This window comes from Microchirus variegatus, assembly GCF_963457635.1.
Source record: "Microchirus variegatus genome assembly, chromosome: 2".
NCBI classification, from domain to species: Eukaryota; Metazoa; Chordata; class Actinopteri; order Pleuronectiformes; family Soleidae; genus Microchirus; species Microchirus variegatus.
Window position 1 is genome coordinate 23,228,833 of NC_139803.1, and position 19,088 is coordinate 23,247,920.

General features: G+C 41.9%; 1 protein-coding gene across 1 annotated transcript; it reads left to right on the forward strand.

Moving 5' to 3' along the window:
• Positions 1-6,233: 6,233 nt before the first annotated feature.
• On the forward strand, positions 6,234-15,707 carry dthd1 (death domain containing 1; the record flags this gene model as incomplete). Its single annotated transcript, XM_083905718.1, has 10 exons — positions 6,234-6,612; positions 7,123-7,600; positions 8,104-8,437; positions 9,122-9,301; positions 9,686-9,948; positions 10,612-10,770; positions 14,117-14,406; positions 14,918-15,168; positions 15,248-15,314; positions 15,400-15,707. 10 exons carry the CDS (start codon positions 6,234-6,236, stop codon positions 15,705-15,707), a joined length of 2,709 nt encoding a protein of 902 aa, XP_083761844.1.
• Positions 15,708-19,088: the final 3,381 nt, after the last annotated feature.

A 19,088-nucleotide genomic window follows, 5' to 3' on the forward strand; every position in this document is an offset into this window, starting at 1 on the left:
TTCTTACTCAGAGGTAGATTCATGTCTGTCTGGTAAATATGAAACTCGGACCAGGCAATTGACAGCATACAATATATTGCAACAGATAAAGTTTGTGTTTTCCGTCAATAAATAAATAGTTTCTCTTTCTTAATCTACATAAACAATGTATTTTTTATTGAGATGATTATGAATATCCACTGATTTGAGTCAATTAATTTCGCTTTGCATAAAGACAAGAAAGGATATAGCTCACCCAGCCCTTGTGAATCAAACATTTGGAAAATAAAAAAGACACAGAAATGTATAAGCATTATCATTAGAAATTAAGCTTGGGTAGCAGTTTGTTGTGTTCATGCAAAGCTAAGCCAATTACTGTATGTGCTAGCTGCAGCTTAGCCTATAGACAATTCAGGGAAGACAGGGAAGGACATGGCTAGCATAGCCCTTGTAGTTTAAAAACATGCAATATTAATATACAACTATAGAGTTACAATTGTAGTATTATGATTATTATACCTGAAGTCATTCATGAAGCAAGGGTAACAGTTTACCGAACTGTTCACTGTGTTTATGCTAAACGAAGCTAAGCTAACTATCAGCAAACATCGGCACTGACGTAAGACAGCTGTTGATATTTACCTCAAACAATGTGGCAAAGTTTTCAGTGTGCTCCGTCTCTGTTAACTGGACTGCAGTAAAAAATAATATAAAATACTGAGCTAATAATTTGAAACTCGGTTTGAAGGTTGAGGTAGGGGCCGAGAACAAACCCATTTACTTTAGAAGTCGATCTGAGTGGGTGGATAGTGGTTTATATATATATATATATATATATGTATATATATATATATATATATATATATATATACATATACATATACATATACATATACATATACATATACATATACATATACATATATGTATATGTATATGTATATATATATATATATAAAAAAGATATAATAGTGTGATTTTTTTGGTATGTTCATGAATGTGTCAATAAAAATGCAGACATATCCAAAAACAGGCGCATGTACAGTAAAGTGATTTCCCTGATGATAAACATGCATGTGCTCTCTCTGCTCTTTATAGCAGAAAATGGCGTTATAATAAGATAAACAAGCTTATTTCACATAATACCTCCTTGTAATTCAGCCTGAAAATTAAGATGCATATTTTGTACACACACTTGACGGGGACAGCAGGAAACAGCAATAGTCAGTTAGGTTTTGGTAAGAAATTAACCTAGAGGTCAAAGGCCAGCCGACGTCACCTTTTTAAATTAAAGGCTTACTGACAACATGACATAACCCAGCTAATAGCAAACAATCTTTGATAGTCTGTTTGCCTTTGCTCTTTCTCCTTCTTCCTCCACCACTATCTCTTCATCTCTGCCACTTGAAGCTCACAGGAAGATACGTAATTATCAACATCTTCTCATTTCCACTTCTCCTTTGGATACAATACACGAGACAAGCAAAGGTGTTACTTCTGCTTTCATGCATGCACCCTCTTTGGTGCACGTGTATTTTCAGAGTTCGCAGAAATTGTTCCTGTAGCCGTTTTGAACACCAGCTTAGCAATGCACTTTACAACACCTCAGTTGCTGCGCTATATTATTCTGTATTTTTAGCATGGACAGATACCTGCTCAATACCTGACAGTATCGAGGGCTGAAATTCGAAGAGGCCTCTTAAGTGCATCAGACAGGCCCAGCTGTGTGTTCCAGTGTTAACATGCAGGGACCCATGTTGGCTAAAAGCCAGCGCAGGCACACGCCAAAGCCTTCTCCTGCATTTGACCCACCCTGCTCAGCATCTCTGCCTCTCATGTGCCTCCACACACCCACTCGCGCAGCTACACGCCAACACAAAAGCACCAAACTACAGAGTACAAACACAGAGAAGACATTATTAAAGGGAGTTTTGATCCACGGCTACTGCTTACTATAAAGTGTCAAAGCCCACAGTGTGTGTTGATCATCATATGGAGAGAGATGAACTTGCTTGCCCAGATGCAGATGAATGAGAAGACTGGTTCAAGATACAAGTCAACACATGTATACATGTACATGTATACAGTATGTCATGCAAGTTGCACTGCAAACTGCCTGCTATCTGAGCTGGAAAAAGTGACTTGGAATAAGTTGCCAATCAAAATACTACAGAACAGAACAACCCAGAGCATTCATATTCACTATATTATAATATAGAACAATATCCAAACACAGTGGTGAAAATAGGTCTTTCACAGGAGGCAGATTTATTCCCAATAAGATAATTTGCTCTCTCATCATCATCATTATCATCATCATCATCCTCTATCTCACATAAACAGTACCAGTCAAAAGTTTGGACACGTTCTCATTCAATGGTCATTTCTCTTTACTTCTGTCTGGTTCTTGCCATAATATGGATTAGAATAGTAGTAGTGTAGTCAAATAGGGCTATTCACTGCATAGACACAACAGGTGGTCTCAATGGGAACCTCTGGGAAACAGATTCTGGTTTCTTTAAAACTTTTGTTTACTAGATAATCCCATGTCTTCAGTATTAATCTACAATGTAGAAAATAAAGAAAAACTATTGAACTTTTGAATGTTACTGTACTTCATACACTGCCATAGTGAAATTAGACTAAGATTTCCCTCCGAGTGCAAGCTCATGTACCTCAGTAGTCCTCAAACAAGGACCCAACCTGAGGAAGTGGTTGAGATTATATCTGCGATTTAACTTATCATTGGGTTAAGGTTAAGCATGAACTGGTCAGGATTAAGGTGTGGGTCCAGATAAATGGAATTCAATGCAAACACGGATGGCTGCGCAAACGTGTGTGTGAGAGTGTGTGTGTGTGTGTTCCACCCACTACTCTCTGTCCTCTTCAGTGATTCAGGTATGCTTTGGACAAGGAGTGAGTCATGAAAGCACGCCCATGCATGCACAGCAGCACCCAACACACACACACACACCTACCTCATATTTCTGTTCCCCTCACAGCCAACCAACTGTGAACAAAGTCCAAAGTGGATCCCCTTCCTGGTTTGATATAAAACACACACACACACACACACCTGTGAATTTCTATTTTATCTACACTTCTTCAACAACACAAGGGTTGTACATGTCACTGACGTGAGAGTTTGATTTTTTTTGTGTGTGTGTGTGTTTCATCACCGGCTCGCACACGTGCGTGCGCGTGTGTATGAGTGTACGGGAAAACGCTGTTACACCACCGTGAACATAACGCAAGAGGCCAAATAATGCCAGGTTGATTTCACTTTCCTTTTTAAAAACAAACAAACAACAACAGTGACATTTAAATGAGACGAACAACAATAACTGTAGGTGAAACAGGAGACAGGTAACACTTCAATCAAACATCACACACACAAGTTAAATTTCAGGCGCGTGCCAACTTAAGTTGGCCTTTTTTTAAAATGTAAATAAATAAACAAACACCTGCAGTTTAGGCGTCACGCGCTGATCTTACCTGCTGCTTTGAAACAGGCGCAAAATCATCCGCACAACTTGTTTGTTGTCATATTGTTGTTGCAGCGGCTCTGAGTTTCTGTCGCTGCAGCTTTGACAAACACTCACTGCGCTCGTTTCCGTCCCCCCTATGTGTGTATGTGCGTGCGCGCGAGTCCACGCCCACTTTTAGCTGCTTTACAATACACACACAGGTTGCACAAGAGCGAACTTGGTCCACTGGGCTTCTCTTTAATCTCTAATCTTACACTTTTATCTCTGTAATATGAGAGTCCTCTTTCACTAAACTTGTTTGTTGACTTATTAGACAGGGAACAAAAAATAAAAAAAGATAAAAAAAACAAGTGCATGTGCATGCATGTGATAAGGAGGCGGTAAAGGAGGCTTTGGGAACACTGTGCCTACATGTCCCGGCTTGATCTCAAAAGCCACAGGCTGCACATTCAGCACAGAGAGGAATGCACAGAAGGAAGCCTGGCACCTTCAATGAGGAGAGTTCACAGAGGTGCATCAAGGGACTTTGAGGCCTTGGGGGGGGTTCTGACATTGAACCAGCCCAACCAGAGGATCCCTGCTGCTGGTGCATCACACCAGCGTGACAACTTAAATTACAATTCTCCGCTATGATCAGATGAGAAAGAGCTTTTTCAAGCCTCAACTGTCCAGAACCTGTCATTAACTATCATATGACAATAAAACGGCAAAAACTTGCATTTAAGAACCGGGCAGAAACAGCAGATTTTTTTTCATGTCCGGCTCACCGGGTCCAATTAATCTCTCTCCCTGGTGTCTTTTCCTGCAGTGCTCTAATCTCAAACGGCACCTTGACTTGAGTTTTCTGCGACTTGAAACATAAACGTGAAAAATGTCAGCGCCTCAGACAGGAAATATGTCACATTTCAGCGAATTTAGACAGTGTATAAGTGCTCATTTAAAAAGCATATATCTTTAAAATGTCATTGTGGTTCTTCTCCATGTGGAGCAGGCTGGGTGCGGTCCTAGTGCCCCCTACTGGCGAACCACCACTGCAATCCTCAGTCTGAAAATAATGGCTTAATAATAATAATGGTCGTTTCATGCATTTGCAATAAGACAGAAGATAGTCTTCTGATGAACTGCTTGCTCTAAGAAATGGGTTTGACAACCAACCAAATCTATCTGCTGCTGCAAATGAAAGTGGCGTAAAATCATCTGAAAGTAAGATTGTGGAATACGGGGCCTTTTATTCACCATTTAAGTGTGTACAAACAAGTGCATTTTAGATGGGTGAGGGTTTGAATAACAAATTAAAATGTGTTGACATGAACATCTAAACAAAGAAAAAAAGATTTTCCTAAATGTATCATGAAATGGAATGTTCCAGTGTCTTTTAAAACTTTTATCCTGCTCACAAGTGAATCATAATATAGGAGGCAACTGGGGGTACAGTTTGCAGATTGAGCCACATGGTGGCAGCAGATTACCACAGCACCACAGTGGGTCCTAGGCAGCAATGGCTCTAATCCATTCATGCATCCGACTCTGGAGAGGTCGTTTCGTCAATCGCGGGGGCCAACATTCAGGAAATATACAACAATTTGTGCTCACATTAATGAACTTAACCCCAGTCTGCATGTCTGTGGCCTGTGGGAGGAAGCTACATTCAATGTATATGTCCCTGCTTTTCCTTAAAGCTGCACTGTGCAAGCTTTTGTGACTTCTCTTTACTGTTGATGTTATTATTGCCTCTACTGCCTCTGTTTGGTGTTTGTGAGCAGACTCGATGTAACACTATTTGTATGTCGTGCCCTTCCAAATAGATACGATCACACCTGACTGAGGGAGTGTTTGTGTGTATGCAGCAGCAGCGCAGGGGCAGGAGGGGTCAAGTTTGGTTTTCAATGACTTCCTGTGTGCATGATGACATGAGACGTAGAACGGTTTGCTTGAAAGATGTTTGTTTGTATTTAAAAAGTTACGCGCTGCGGCTTTGAGTGCGATTCTTTTTGTGCACTTGTACGTACGCAATAAAATGTCGCACGCTTGCACAAAACATCGTTTACTGTCTGTCGCAGGACTGTAAAACAAGGAATTCCATTGAAGTCCCGTAAACTACACACGGCAGCTATGTTCTTGTAAACTGTGTCTGCCGCCAATCTGCTGTGAAGCTCACAGTTTAATTCGACATCACTCTCCAAACAAAAGTGACAGAACATGCCTGGTGTTTTTTTTAAAGAATATGATGCAAAAATCATCACCCAGTCGCTGTTTCTGAATGATTACGGATTTTTTTCCTTCTCTACATAAACGCAGCAAAACCAGCGACAGGGGAATGGAGGAGAGGGATGGAACGTAAGGAGAACAACACTCACTTTCGTCCGGCGAGTCTCTGGCCCTCCCTTTGTGTCTCCCTGCCACGCCTCCAGGGGTCGCCTTGGCAACATGTTTTACTGCTGGCAGCCATATAAATACAGCATTGGCTGCTGTAAAGTAGGATAGCTGTACACTGCAACAGTCAATGCCAAGGACACAGCATTGCAAACACGGGGGGAAGCCTCGAGCTTTGAATCTAAATCGAGGCACATGAGGATAAAAACAACTTATTTTAGTGAATACTGTTTATGTAGTTCAGTTAATATTTTGTGAAAAGAGCTTTTGCTTTTCTAGAAGCAACACAAACCAAAAAAAGGGGGAGAAAACAGGCCAGATTAGACTCTCCTGACTCCTCTATGTTGTATCTTTCAGCTTTTGATGGATGGAAATCTGTATTTCAATGAAGAAATGGATGATGAGTCTTCTCATGGCACAAACAGGGAGGACAGTCTCCTCAGCAAGTTGACTGGAACTGCTGAAGATGTCCATCCTGAGGTTAAGGCAGGTAGGAAGAGATACTTAGGAGAGGATTCAGGAGAGGAAGCGCCGACAAGGAGTGGAGGAAAAATGCTCGGTCCAATGGGACATGAGAAAAACGACAAAGGAAGGGAAGGGATGAGTGCTGATGAAGAGCACTGCAAGCAGAAAGTTTTGCTGGTGCTGGAGGAGATGAGGATTTTCCATGCAGAGACAGTGACAGCATGGAGAGATGGCCTCAGAGAGTGTGGCTGCATGTTCAATAAGTCTCCAGCAGGGGACAGTGATCAGTGGCTTCCATCGACAACAGGTAATGGAGATTGATTTTATTTTTCCCTGTCTGAAAAGGGAGAATATGAAGTTGATGAATTGGTTGACAGTAAAGGGATGTTATTTGTTAAATAACCTCAAATATATACATACAGGATATATATATATATATGTGTACATATATCGCGTTAATAAACAGCATAGTTCTCTGGTTCTGTATCAAAATCATACTCTAATACTCTAATACTGTTTTTAGTGATAACTAGGTATTAACTTACAAGGAATTCCCTCTTTTGGTGCAGAACAAACACAGTAAAAAAAAGTATGTGTAATGATGAAAAAGACTCAGCATGAATAAAGATTAAAGTAGATTAAATCAATAAAAGAAAATAAGCTGCTTTACAAGAGACACTAAAAATATGGAATTAAAGCTTAAATGTATAAAGATAAGAGTAGAACAAATACAATTGACAATATGAACATCTGTGCAGCATATGGTATTTGCGGGAGTTGCAGTATAACGAACAAACATCTGATTTATCTCGTCCAGACTCCTTCAGTGATCATTTCCAGAGTGTGATGGAGGACGTGGAGAAGATTATGCAAAAACTGAGCACAGTCATAACCAAACTGGATGTAAACTGGATGGAAGAATCTGTAGAAAAAACCTCAGCATGTCAGGAAACCAGCGATCTGGGAACTCCGGCAGAACCTAAAGATGGCAACAGTCACCTGAGTGATCCACATGAAATCGAGTCCTCGGAACATCGACGGGAAGTTGAGGATGAACGTGGTTCCGGAACGTCACCAGACACAGAACAAAAAACAGACTTCACAGTCAGGACCTCAGGCTGCAACGACGTGGATGAGACTGGGGAAGAAAGAGAGGTCAAAGGTCAAGTGAGTGATAATGAGGATTGTGTCTCTCCAGTGAGTCACAGGAATTTACTGCTGGAGACAGAAAAGGATGAAGAGGCGAGAAAAGTCAAGGTCAAGGAGGAGAAGAAGAGTGAATGGATCACAGTTGGGTAAGTTCATAAAATGGACAAACAACACAAGTTCTTCCGGTTCATCTAAATGAAAGTTGACCACTTGGACAAATTAGTCAAGACAATGGGGAAACGTATCCACTGAGGATAAAGATAACGTAAGGGGGTAAAATACTATCTAAGGTAATAGATTTTTAAGACAGTAAAACACATCAATAATTCATCTAGCAAATTCATTTGATCTGGCTTACGAGTCTGGACATGATTCGATTCCTTCCCCTCATTTCCCCTGTTCACTCATTCATAGTCGAACTCTCTGCAGGGATTTATCACAAGATGTGTGCATTCTGACCACCTGGCCTCCCTGCTGTCGGCTATTTCATGCATTTCACTGTCAAGTCAGTGCACACAGAGGGGAGAGGTCAATTCTGACAGAGGCTAAGATGCTTCATTTTTTAACGTGGCATCAAGAAAATAATTTTCTGCCTGAACTGTAAAAGTGACTTTTGCATATTTGTTTCTTTTTTGGTAATAATATGCAGGCTCACTGGTAAAATGGAGGACGGCGACTCACATGTGCCGGACGCATGCTTTATCAGAGCACCAGAGGGTGCGGCGGGAGACCTGAGGTGTGAAATGGCCGACGCCTGCAGCTGTCTCATGGTGACGAGCTCGGAGGAGCTGGTCAGCAGAGTGATCAGGGTCACAGTTCAAGGAGGCAGAGCCAAATTCCCCTTCCCCGTGACAGTGGTCGTGCCGTTTTGTGCACGTTACCGCGGCAACTACAGGAATGTTGCTGTCAAGATAATCGATGGGGAGAGGAGGGTGAGCTACGTCACTCCTGTAGCAACAGAGGGAATTTATGGAGGACAGAGGGTAAGGTCTATGTTACTATCATATTAAGAATTTCTAAACGGTTTCTGTTTTGCAATACAGACCCGAATAGAAAAAAAAAATATATTTTTATCCCAGTTGACATCGGGCGAAAGGCAGGGTACACCCTGGACAAGTCGCCGTTCCATCACAGGGCCACATCCACTCTCACACCTACGGTCTGATTTGTCTAATCCTCAAATCAGTGCGGCAGGAAACTGGAGAACCTAGAAAAAGCCCACACACACACGGGGAGATCATGCTAACTCTCATGCTAACACAGAAAGGCCCTTGTTTCCGACTGGGTCATAGACCTGGGTCATCTTTTTGAAAAAGCAAGAGTGCTAACCACTACACTAACCATGTGGCCCCTGAGTTAATCAGTGGTGAATTACATTGTATCATCTGCATATACTGTAATGTAAAATCACCAGGCTCTACTTTAGAGCCTTGTGGTGCGCCTGTTGTGATTTTTAGAATTAATGAGCTAATTAATGTACTCATATAACACCCAGTGTCTCAAAAGGCTTCTTACTTATCAGTGGAAGCAATTGCACAATAATAAAAACTTTACCTTGGTCTCCAATGAGATGGACACATTTTGTGTCAAAAATTATATTATTTGAACGTTAATATGAGATGCATGCACTTCGGCTGTTAAAGATCCTTTCATCTATATCTCCGCAGGGCTCATTTGCAGAGGTGAGAGTCTACTCCCTGGGTCTCTTTGCAGTAGTCTCCTGTCTAAAAAAAGAAAACTACACAATTCCCAGAAGAGGTTTGTCCTTAAAGCTCTCCATGGATCCCCGCGTTTGCCTCAACTACCTCCCAGGAGCTTTCACTGCTCCAGTAATGGCGCAAACCATGGTACATCATCAATCTGTATTGTACTTTATCGCACGTTATGTTATGGTCTGTTTGGGATGAAGAAGTGTTTAAAACTCAGGGAAAAGTGACATAAAAAGAAAGAGACTCATTTTTAACAGATTTTTTGCTGCGAGGTAGGAAACGGAACAGCTGTGTTCGTGATTTAAATAGACTTATGACTGCAATCATCTGTGCGCTAACTTCACGACAGCAGTTTGTTGCTTGATCTTATGTCAAAAAACCAACATCTCATACTCTGCGTGGCTCTCAGCGACAACACAGCATGCTGTTGGCAACGCGCAAGTGTTAGTTTTTAAAAAAAGAAGCTCCGTCTTAACTGCTGCCTGAATACATTCAGAACAGCTGTTTCCTCATCTGCTTCAGATCCAGCCTGTAGAAGCCATCCTCCTGGCTTCCATCAAGTCGAGACGTGACGTCTTTTGCTCGGTGGTGTCGACGAGCCCCCTGCTCGACCTCACCCACCCGACCTCGCGGCCCATGAGGAGACCCCTCACTGTGACCCTACCCTGCCCCCCAAACCCTGAGAAGAAGAGGGGCATGAGGGGGCAAGGGAAACGCATGGCGCAACATCACACCGGTCCTGTGGCTACATCAACCTGGGATCAACCTGCTTCCCCAAGAGTAAGGTAATTAAAAGCCAGTTTGCCTTTGGATTCATTCAAATTATCTTTTTATGGTGGCCAACAGCACCTAAAAAAAAATTGAAAACCATACATGAAAATTGATGTAGCAGTTAGCCACAAGGGGGCGACTGCACTACAATGTGGTAAACGACTATTCTAGCTGCAAACGTCTGGTTATTAATGGAATATGTACATAAGTGTATAGAGACCCATTTCCAGTGTTCTAATGGTACATTGTGTTTGCTAATCACGTTAGAAGGCTATTGGATGATTGGATGAAAACCCTTGTGCAATTATGTTAACACAGCTGAAAACAGTTTTGCCGGTTTACCGAAAGATTGGCCATTGGCTAGCATTTGGGGGTCAGCTGCTAATCTCAGGTGACACTGAGTGAGGACAAAGACAGACAACACAAGAGTCATTAATGTCTTTGGATGCTATAACATACAAACTCCACACAAACATGACCTTCTGTTAGACAACAGTACTAACCACCTCCAATCCATATCTGTGAAGGTTCTAAGTCATCCAGGTCATGAACAGTTAGAACTCTTGGATGGAACATCTCCAACTTATCTCAAGCCAGCCCAGTTGCCTACAGCTAATTATTGAAAACAACCACTACTATGCCTGTGTATTTTATATTTCCTTTACTGTCTCTGTCAGCATACTGGGTGCCTCTATGAGGTCCGTGAAGGAAATGTCCAGTGAGCTGCTGATCGCCCTGGGTTCACGGCACAAACAGTGGAGCGTCCTGGAGAAGGTCACGGTCAGAAACCAGCAGAGCGGACTGGTGTCCTTCGAGCTGACAGAGAATTTCGACAGGTTTGCAACGTCGTGTTTCCTCCTCCTATGCAAAAAAATAAACACTGCATCTGATGTCAATAGTGTATGCATTTATTGGACATAATCATTTTCTGTAGATCATTAGAGAATGTTTGAGGGGATAGTTTGAGCATATGTGTCACAGAGCTGATCCACGCACCTTCCAACTTAACAAGAGAATTGCACAAAGGGCAATAGGAGATAGAAACATCCAAAGCAGAAGCACTGACAGCACAGACAACCCTACGGTCAGATGAGAAGGACAATGCTCGTTCAAAGCATCTTTTGTCTTAAGTTTAGTGCTGATTTGACCAGTATGTCCACCAACAAGAAGTTCAGAAGACGGACCTACAAGAAGGACTATCTGAAAAACAGACAATTAAATTTCAAAACGACGTCATTCTACGCACTGAAGATACACGCGTTGCAATGCCAGGCTTTCTTACTGCGTCCCCTCGTTCCTGAACCCTCCTGTTAAAGCTGACAAGCCACTGCAGCTGATTTGAAGGATCGTAGCTTCTCAGTTTGCTGCCGCTGTTTCCCAGGCACAGCGTCAGAAGGGGTCGTCCTCTCACGCCACAAATGAGGATATAATAAATCCTGCATCTGACCACAGAAACAAACAAAAAAAGGTTTTAATTCCAGTGAAGTGAAACCAAAAATACTTTTCATTTACCGTATATACCTTCTGGGGAAGACGCAGTTTGCACAAGTTGGCTCCAGGTTCATTTGTTTCTCAGGGGAACCAGGTATTAATCTCATTAAACCAACATCAAGGAGGCTTTTAAAACTGAAACACACACGCGTAGAGCAGTGAATGCAGTTTTGTTCAGCGAAGAAACCAAGATCAGAGCTGTGTCAATACCTGTCATTGAAGTAAAGCCTTTTCTTCAATTGTCGTTTTGCCTGGATGTTGGTCTGCAGGATACAAAAAAGTCAAACAACGTGTCGTGTTTTTGGCAACTGAGAAATCACATTTTGTTAACAGAGATAAAAATGTGTGTTTCTCACAAAACCTATTTGGCGTCTGAGGCCCAGGAGTCTGAAGAGGATGTTTGACAGGTGCAGGAGCTCAACAGGGTTCTGGGCCATCTGCACGGCCACATCCACACACTGACTGCCAGCAGTGACTGTCATGAGGAGTCCTCCAACCACGTAGAGGAGGAAGAAGACATTGCCCCTGCTAATACAAAAAAAGATTAGGGAAACGGAAGGGATATCATGTTTGAGAACAATTCTTTGCAAGCTCTGACTCTCATGTATCCTTACTTGTGGACGATCAGCTCCGGAAGAAATGTCAACATCTAGGGGGTTTTGATGAGTTGACGTGCGGCCCAAAACACAAACAACTCAAGCTTTGATGCTGTTAAAGTAAGACAAACACTTTAAATGCATGGGTAAACGTGTCAAAGGCTATTTTTTAAAGTTCCAGTGTGGAAGAATTAGTGACATCTAAGCAGACTGTAATGAATGCGGGACTCGTCAGGGAACAGTGGCCTTTTCAGACCAGATATAATGCATTTTTGTTTGTATAGGTTCAGCTTTAAAATGTCTGCTCTTGATTGTCTATTCAGGCCGCCATAGCAACATGGACAGCTCATGTAATAGGCTTTTTCCAAAGCTACAAATACGTTTTTACAGTAACTTAGACTTACTCAAACATACCTATGGGTCATGTCATCACTTTCTTCACACTGGACCTTAAACATGAAAAAATAGAAAAACTACACTATGTTATCTTTGCATTTGATCTTAATCCTTCTAAATTAGCTGTTTGTTGTTCGTTTGATTTAAAATCTTTAGTTCTGGTTTCTGGAAAAAAAATCTTCAGAATCATACTCATTATTATTGCATTATAATAATAAAGTAACTTGATTGATCTGGAGTCACATACACAAAATCTTGTCTTGAAATTAAAAAAAAAAAAAAACTTGAACTCACCTCTTCCACGTGAGATCGTCTTTGGTTTTTCTAACGGTGATACAACCCTTTTGTTTGAGCGTGTTTCAGTGTAGGGGACAGACGGAATGACAAGAAATGAAATTCATAATGCCACAAACTGACTTTGAGTGGGATTACCTCTACATAAGGGGTTTAAAAAAAAGGGCTGTATGGATCAGGGTGAGGGTAAATACTTTGAATTCCAGCCTGTAGCTTTTCTGTGACAGAAAATAATTGTACATTTATGGTTAAAATTTTCTAGGGAAATAATAGGCAGCTACACTGTAAAACATTTCCAGGATTATTTCCAGGTTTAGTATTTTATTTTGAAAGTTCTATAGGTTTGCTACCACAGGAGACTCATATTAAGTGATGTTTTTAAAGAGTGATTTATATAACTGATGTTAATGTTACTACTGTATTACTCACAGTAATACAACAGCACTAATGTGAATTGCAGTATTGGTAGTAAAATTATGGCTTAACTGGGAAGTTACATGAACACACAGTACATGAAAATACTCAAAATACAGTTAAGACAAACATTAATTTATTGTAAATAAAAAGATAGTCAACTGTAATTTAAAGGGACACTGTGTAGTATTTATGGGTTTATATAACCCAAAATCCACTTTTTTATACATATGTGCTCCTGCATTGTCTAGTCACTGTATAATAGTTTTTGTTTCATTTTCGTAGTGTTTCAAAAAGTCATGTAAAATAACATGGTCGCGGGCCGCGGTTGCATAGCCACTGTTAGCAGCGAGACGCCATGTTTCTACCAGAGCCTGTAAGGACAAACGCGAGAGAACAAATCAAGCGTCTCTTTACTTGTAGCGGAAGTCCCGCCTCCTCTCTCTCCGCTTCGTCTGCTACGGCCGCGGTAGCTCGCCCTCTCCCTCGCCTCACAAACCTCATCTGCTGACACGGAGAAAGACAATGAGGACGACATTTGACCGGCTGCGGATACCGTAGCGCTCAGGGAAGGGAGGGGGTGAGCAGAGGAGCACTTCTTTGTTGTAAATTTCAGCCTCTCCTCTAGATGGCACTATAAACTACTTACTTCACCTGTAAGTAGAATCCACTAACTAACATCAAATATTTTACAGTACATTTGTTTAAAAAGGAAATATTAGTTTTAGATCGTGAACTCATTCTTTCATAAGAAAGAAACCTCATTATTTCCCCTCCTTAGCCTTAATAACTTTCAGTATAATATGTATTTTTTAATCTAATTCCAAGTCTCTGCAGTGAATATTAAATGTACTGGGGATAGCATGAATTATTTATTCTGCTTAAGTGTATTAAGTCTGTGTTCTGACCCACAATATCAGACTCATCTCTTCTTCACATTCATCACACCGCTGACCTCGTCTCCATCTGTGTTCCTCTCCTCTCTCCTCAGACTTCTGGTGGTTCGCCTCCTCTCACCTCTGCAGCCTTGTCATCTCATCTCACTGGCGGAGGAGCTGGAGGAGTCGGTCGGCTGCCACGGGGTCACCGTCGTCCTCCAGCAATCCTCCAACGATCCTCATGCCGTCCTGGTGGCCGCGCTGCCCAGCAGAGACCTCAGCTGGGAGCTGAACAAACTGAGAGCGCGAGGCAACGGCAGCCTCCTGGAGACCTCGTCGGATATCTCCATGTGCGAAGGAGACCAGCTTCTACTGCAGTTCAGTGGCAACATCATCTCCACAAGTATGGAAATGAAGCCATGACGCAAACATTCATATGTTACTGCTCATGTAGTTGCTGATGACCTAATGACCTTAATGACTCCCTGGCATTTTCCTGTCTTCCTCTTGATTTCCACATGATCAATAGCATTAAGGTTGTGGCTTAAAATAATGACTGCAGATGGCAATAAACAAAAGGACTACCCCCATTCTCTTCCCTTTCCCCGCCAGGGAACTACGATGGCCTTTACGTTCCAGAAAGGGTGTCTTTATTTGTTGAAGCATAGCAACATACTTTAACTGACAAACATATGAGAGGTGTATTCTAAGGCTACAAAAACCAAAAAATTCTCACAACGTTGCTTCCCTGCCAAACAAATTATATAGTAAAAGCAATTATATGTTGTCATCATGCTGGTATTTTTCTTGCAACATCCTCCTCGAACAATAGCAATGTTTATTTTCCACGACACACCAGCTTTGTCAATTTTGGTTTCGGTTGGTTTCTGACTATCATCTGTTTTTTTCAATAGGGAGTCTAGATAACCAAAACGACGTCCCACTCGAGCGAGTCACCTTCCACACTCAGCGCACGAATCACCTCCAGGTGCGTCTCACTGAGGTGGACCCGTTTGCGAACTACAGCTCCCCTCACTACAAAGGTGCGGCTCTTTTCTATAAAGTGACCAGAGGCGAGTTGGAGTGGCGAGGCAACAAGGCCGTCCCGAAGGACGTAAAGCACCTGGGGGATCCCGTTTGCACGCTGCCTCTGACTTTACCTAAGGTGAGAAAGTGTGAAATTGGGCTTTGACTTTCACAATAAAAGCACACTCTTTTCACGATTCAGTTTGATGCGTTTTCAGAGAGCGAGGAGCATAAATCGGCCCATCGCGGCAAGGGTGAAATTGTGTGAGGAGACAGGCGTGTCAGGTGGTAATAATTCCCACAATTCATAGCATCTTAAACTAACAACAAGCAATTAAGAACATTGATTATTAACCTCTTTCTCACCCAGCAGACACCCTCTCAGACTCCCTTCTTCTCTGGCTGGCCGGGGAACTTTTAGAGGAGGACATAGTCGTGCTGGTGTCGTCCCTGCGTCTCCGTCGCAGCACTGCACAGCTGGTGAAGCTGCGGGCTGGTGACAGCGTGTCCACACAGGCCTTCCACATTCTGACCATGTGGAGGAGAGGACAACCAGCTAACCCTCACCAACCCAAGGCCTCGCATTTGGCCCAGTGCCTGGCAAAGAGCGGCCGGCCAGATCTGGCCCGAGAGCTGCTGATGCGGCAGGCTGCAGCAGCCAGACAACAGGCTCAGTGAAATTGGGAAATCACATTGGTTTTTTTTATTGCTTCTGTGTGCAACAGGGAGGCCACATGAGTTGCTTGCAATGCTTGGTTAAATCCACAAGGGGGCAGCATTGGACTATGAGCGTTTGTGGTCTTTTCAAGAATGAGCTTCGTTTTGAAAACCACTGATTGCACCATTGAACCCTTGATCTTCAAGTTTAAAAGAGAAACTTTATCAATTCAAGTGTAACGCTCTACCCATGTGATTGTTCTAATCGCTCTAGGCAGGTTCTGGGTTCTTTTAGTTTTGTGGCGCCGAATTAACTTCAGATAACTGTAGCAAAATACTTATTTTAAACCCAATCAATATGTACAATAACTTCAAATGATCACTCACACAGTACTAAAAAATAACTAGTAATAAGTAATAAGTGTATTAGACACCAACCAAGCTTAAGCACATGTCAACTCTTCCCATTATATTCACAGATCTCAGAAACATTTCACAGTATCTTGAAATTAACAAAAACATTTCAATGCCCATGTTCACACCATACTTAAAGTCTAAACAGTCTTTGAAATACAACGATGCGGGCCCGATTCAATGCTCGGGTACGGTGAGGTCAAAAACTCAGTGACCACTTCACTCTTACAAGCAAAATAAAAAATTGGGTTACTCACACTGTCCGTCCTCAGTTAGCGTGTGATGTGTGTGTAGGTGATGAAAGGGAAGTAGAGCGGTTATGGATGGATGGATGAAGATGATGAGGGGAAACGGAAAACCCGTGACCGCAGCCTTGACCCACGTAGCTTCTCACCCACAGGCGATACCTGCGGCTCACCGCTCCAAGGGCAAACAAGGTCCAAGAAGTGTGTTCTCGTCCTGTACTCTGGCGAACACACATACATGTTCCTCAACCAGTTATATCGACAGTCTATGCGCTTCCATGAGCTCATTCCGAGTTCACGTAGAAAACTCACAGTAGCACAACACACAATTAGCACAACAGGTAACGAGAGGCTACAATAGCTTAACATGTGTAAAACAACAGTTAGCATGCTAGCGCGAGCTAATCGCTAATTACGTTTAGCATTCACAGAGTCTCTGCAGGTTTCAACAAGTCAAATTTAAGACTTTTTTAAGACCATAATGAATAAAATGTAAGACCCATTTCAAATACTCAGGCACATACTGGCAAAAAAGTACATGAAGGAAAATTGGAGCCACAAATCGTTCGGCTTAGCTATGGGCTGTGGCCCTTTCTCAATACCCAAGTATGCCAGTATGTACTTGCTTACTTGGAAAGTACATACTTGCCAAGTACGGGAGTACACGAGCACGATTCTTCAATTGTAACAGCAGCGTACTTCCTTGTTCTACTGTTTGAATGGCGGGTGGCGCGAAGCACTTAAGCCTCATTACCGCCACCTACAGTGTTGATGAATGAACATATAAAATACTTTTAATAAATACATATATTGTTGTTATTTTCACATTTTAAATATTTTATACACTATAAAATAGTGTCCATTATATGTAAATAAATATACAATGACAGTGCAACTTTAATAATAATAATAATCTAATATTTAGAATAATAATCTAAAATTCAAAGTTACAATAAATTAAACATTAATATTATACAAAAGTTCACACTTTCAGGTCAAAACGTTTGCATTAAAAACAACATGTCAACAACAAATCTATCGATCACACCAAGTATGTAATGACGGAGCCGTCTGAACCAGCAGATCATTTCACGTGGCTTGTTTTTATGAACAAAAAGCTCTATTTTGTGACGTCCGCACAATTATTGCCATTTTATTTTACTAGGAAAAATGTGATATAAAATTAATCATAACATCAAAAAACACATTTTTTCAAGCCTGAATATGTGACCAATAAACACACACCCCCAGGATATCCATATAAGGAGTCGTGTATTATTCCCACGCCAAATTACAATGGGTGCATCTGCGGCACAGATCACAGAAGGGTGAAGAAGTGTTTGTTGTTTTCTCTTTTGTTTAAGTGTACAAAATAAATTTTTCGCACACTTCAGTGCTTCACTTATGATAACCGTGAGATATGTTTGAAAGCAACAAGGCTGCTCAAACGTGCTCTGTGTCCTCTTAATGTCATTCACTTTCTTCAGAGCCTCACTCTCTATAGCTGCGTGACATTCTGCAGGCCCAGAGCAGAAGTATGGAGGTAATGATCGATGCCATGTGTCCAGGTTGGGGGGGTAAGGGACTCCCCGTGGTGACGGAGAAGGCCGCCCACTGCTGGACAGGGGGTGGGGGGGGGAACAGTTAATGAAGTATGAAATGGTAACAGGTGGAGGTGATGGATTAAACAGGATGATCACTCAGTGGCGGACAAAAGGTGGCGTCTCCAACCAGTTGTTTTTGTTCGCAAGTACGATTCAGGACAAATAATGCCTTAAATGTCACAGGAGCTTATTCCGTAGAGAGAGAGAGAACAAAATGGCGACGGACAAAAAAAAGTAATGTGTGCCGAGAGAGATGAGGACTCTGCCTGACCTTACAAGGCTGCGAGGGCAGCGTTATGATGCGAGGTGGCTTCAGTTGGTCAGAAACTGTGTTCAGCAACCGCATGTGCCCAAAAAAACACGAGGTCAGTCGAGGACCTCGGTGTCCCGAAGAGACCAGGTTTTTCTGGCATATCTCAAGACGACAGCGTCAGGATTGATCAGGCTCAAACTGTGAAACGAGCTGAGGGAGCAGGGAGTCATAAGTTTCACACAAGAAATGACAACCGCAAAGAGTCCAGTGACCCACAGCGATCCAACTCCATCATAAAAAACAAAAAATTCCATATAGCATTGATATGGATATTTTGACTTTTTGTCAGAATGTACTGTGGCAACTGGACCCGGTCATTTTCTCACAGAGCAACTTTCTGCTCTCACAAATGACAAATATAATCTTGACATTTTAAAGAGCAACAACATGAGGGATCTTGCTCATTTTCCCAGGGCATTCATGGACCGCGTTCTGTCATAATAGTATCCCACGACTCAGCAGCTAGAGAGACAAGAAATTGGCTGGTTTACTTATTTAAAATAATATAAAGTGCGACAGGAAATTAGAGTAAAAATTGTCAGGAACATTATGTTGGGCAGAAAATGTCCTCTTGTCATGATATATATTATGAGTTGGGTCTTTATGGACTGGGGGAAGCCTGAATAAACGTACAAATAACTCACACAGAGAGGCTCCGGCAACCAGTGTTGTACAGTAACAAAGTACAAATACAAAATTCACGTATCTGTACTTTGTTATTTGTATTTCGAGCAACTTTTACTTTTTACTCCACTACATTTCCTCTAACTATCTTTGTTACTCGTGACTACTCAATAAAATCAGACGAAGAAGAGTTGGTAGTGGT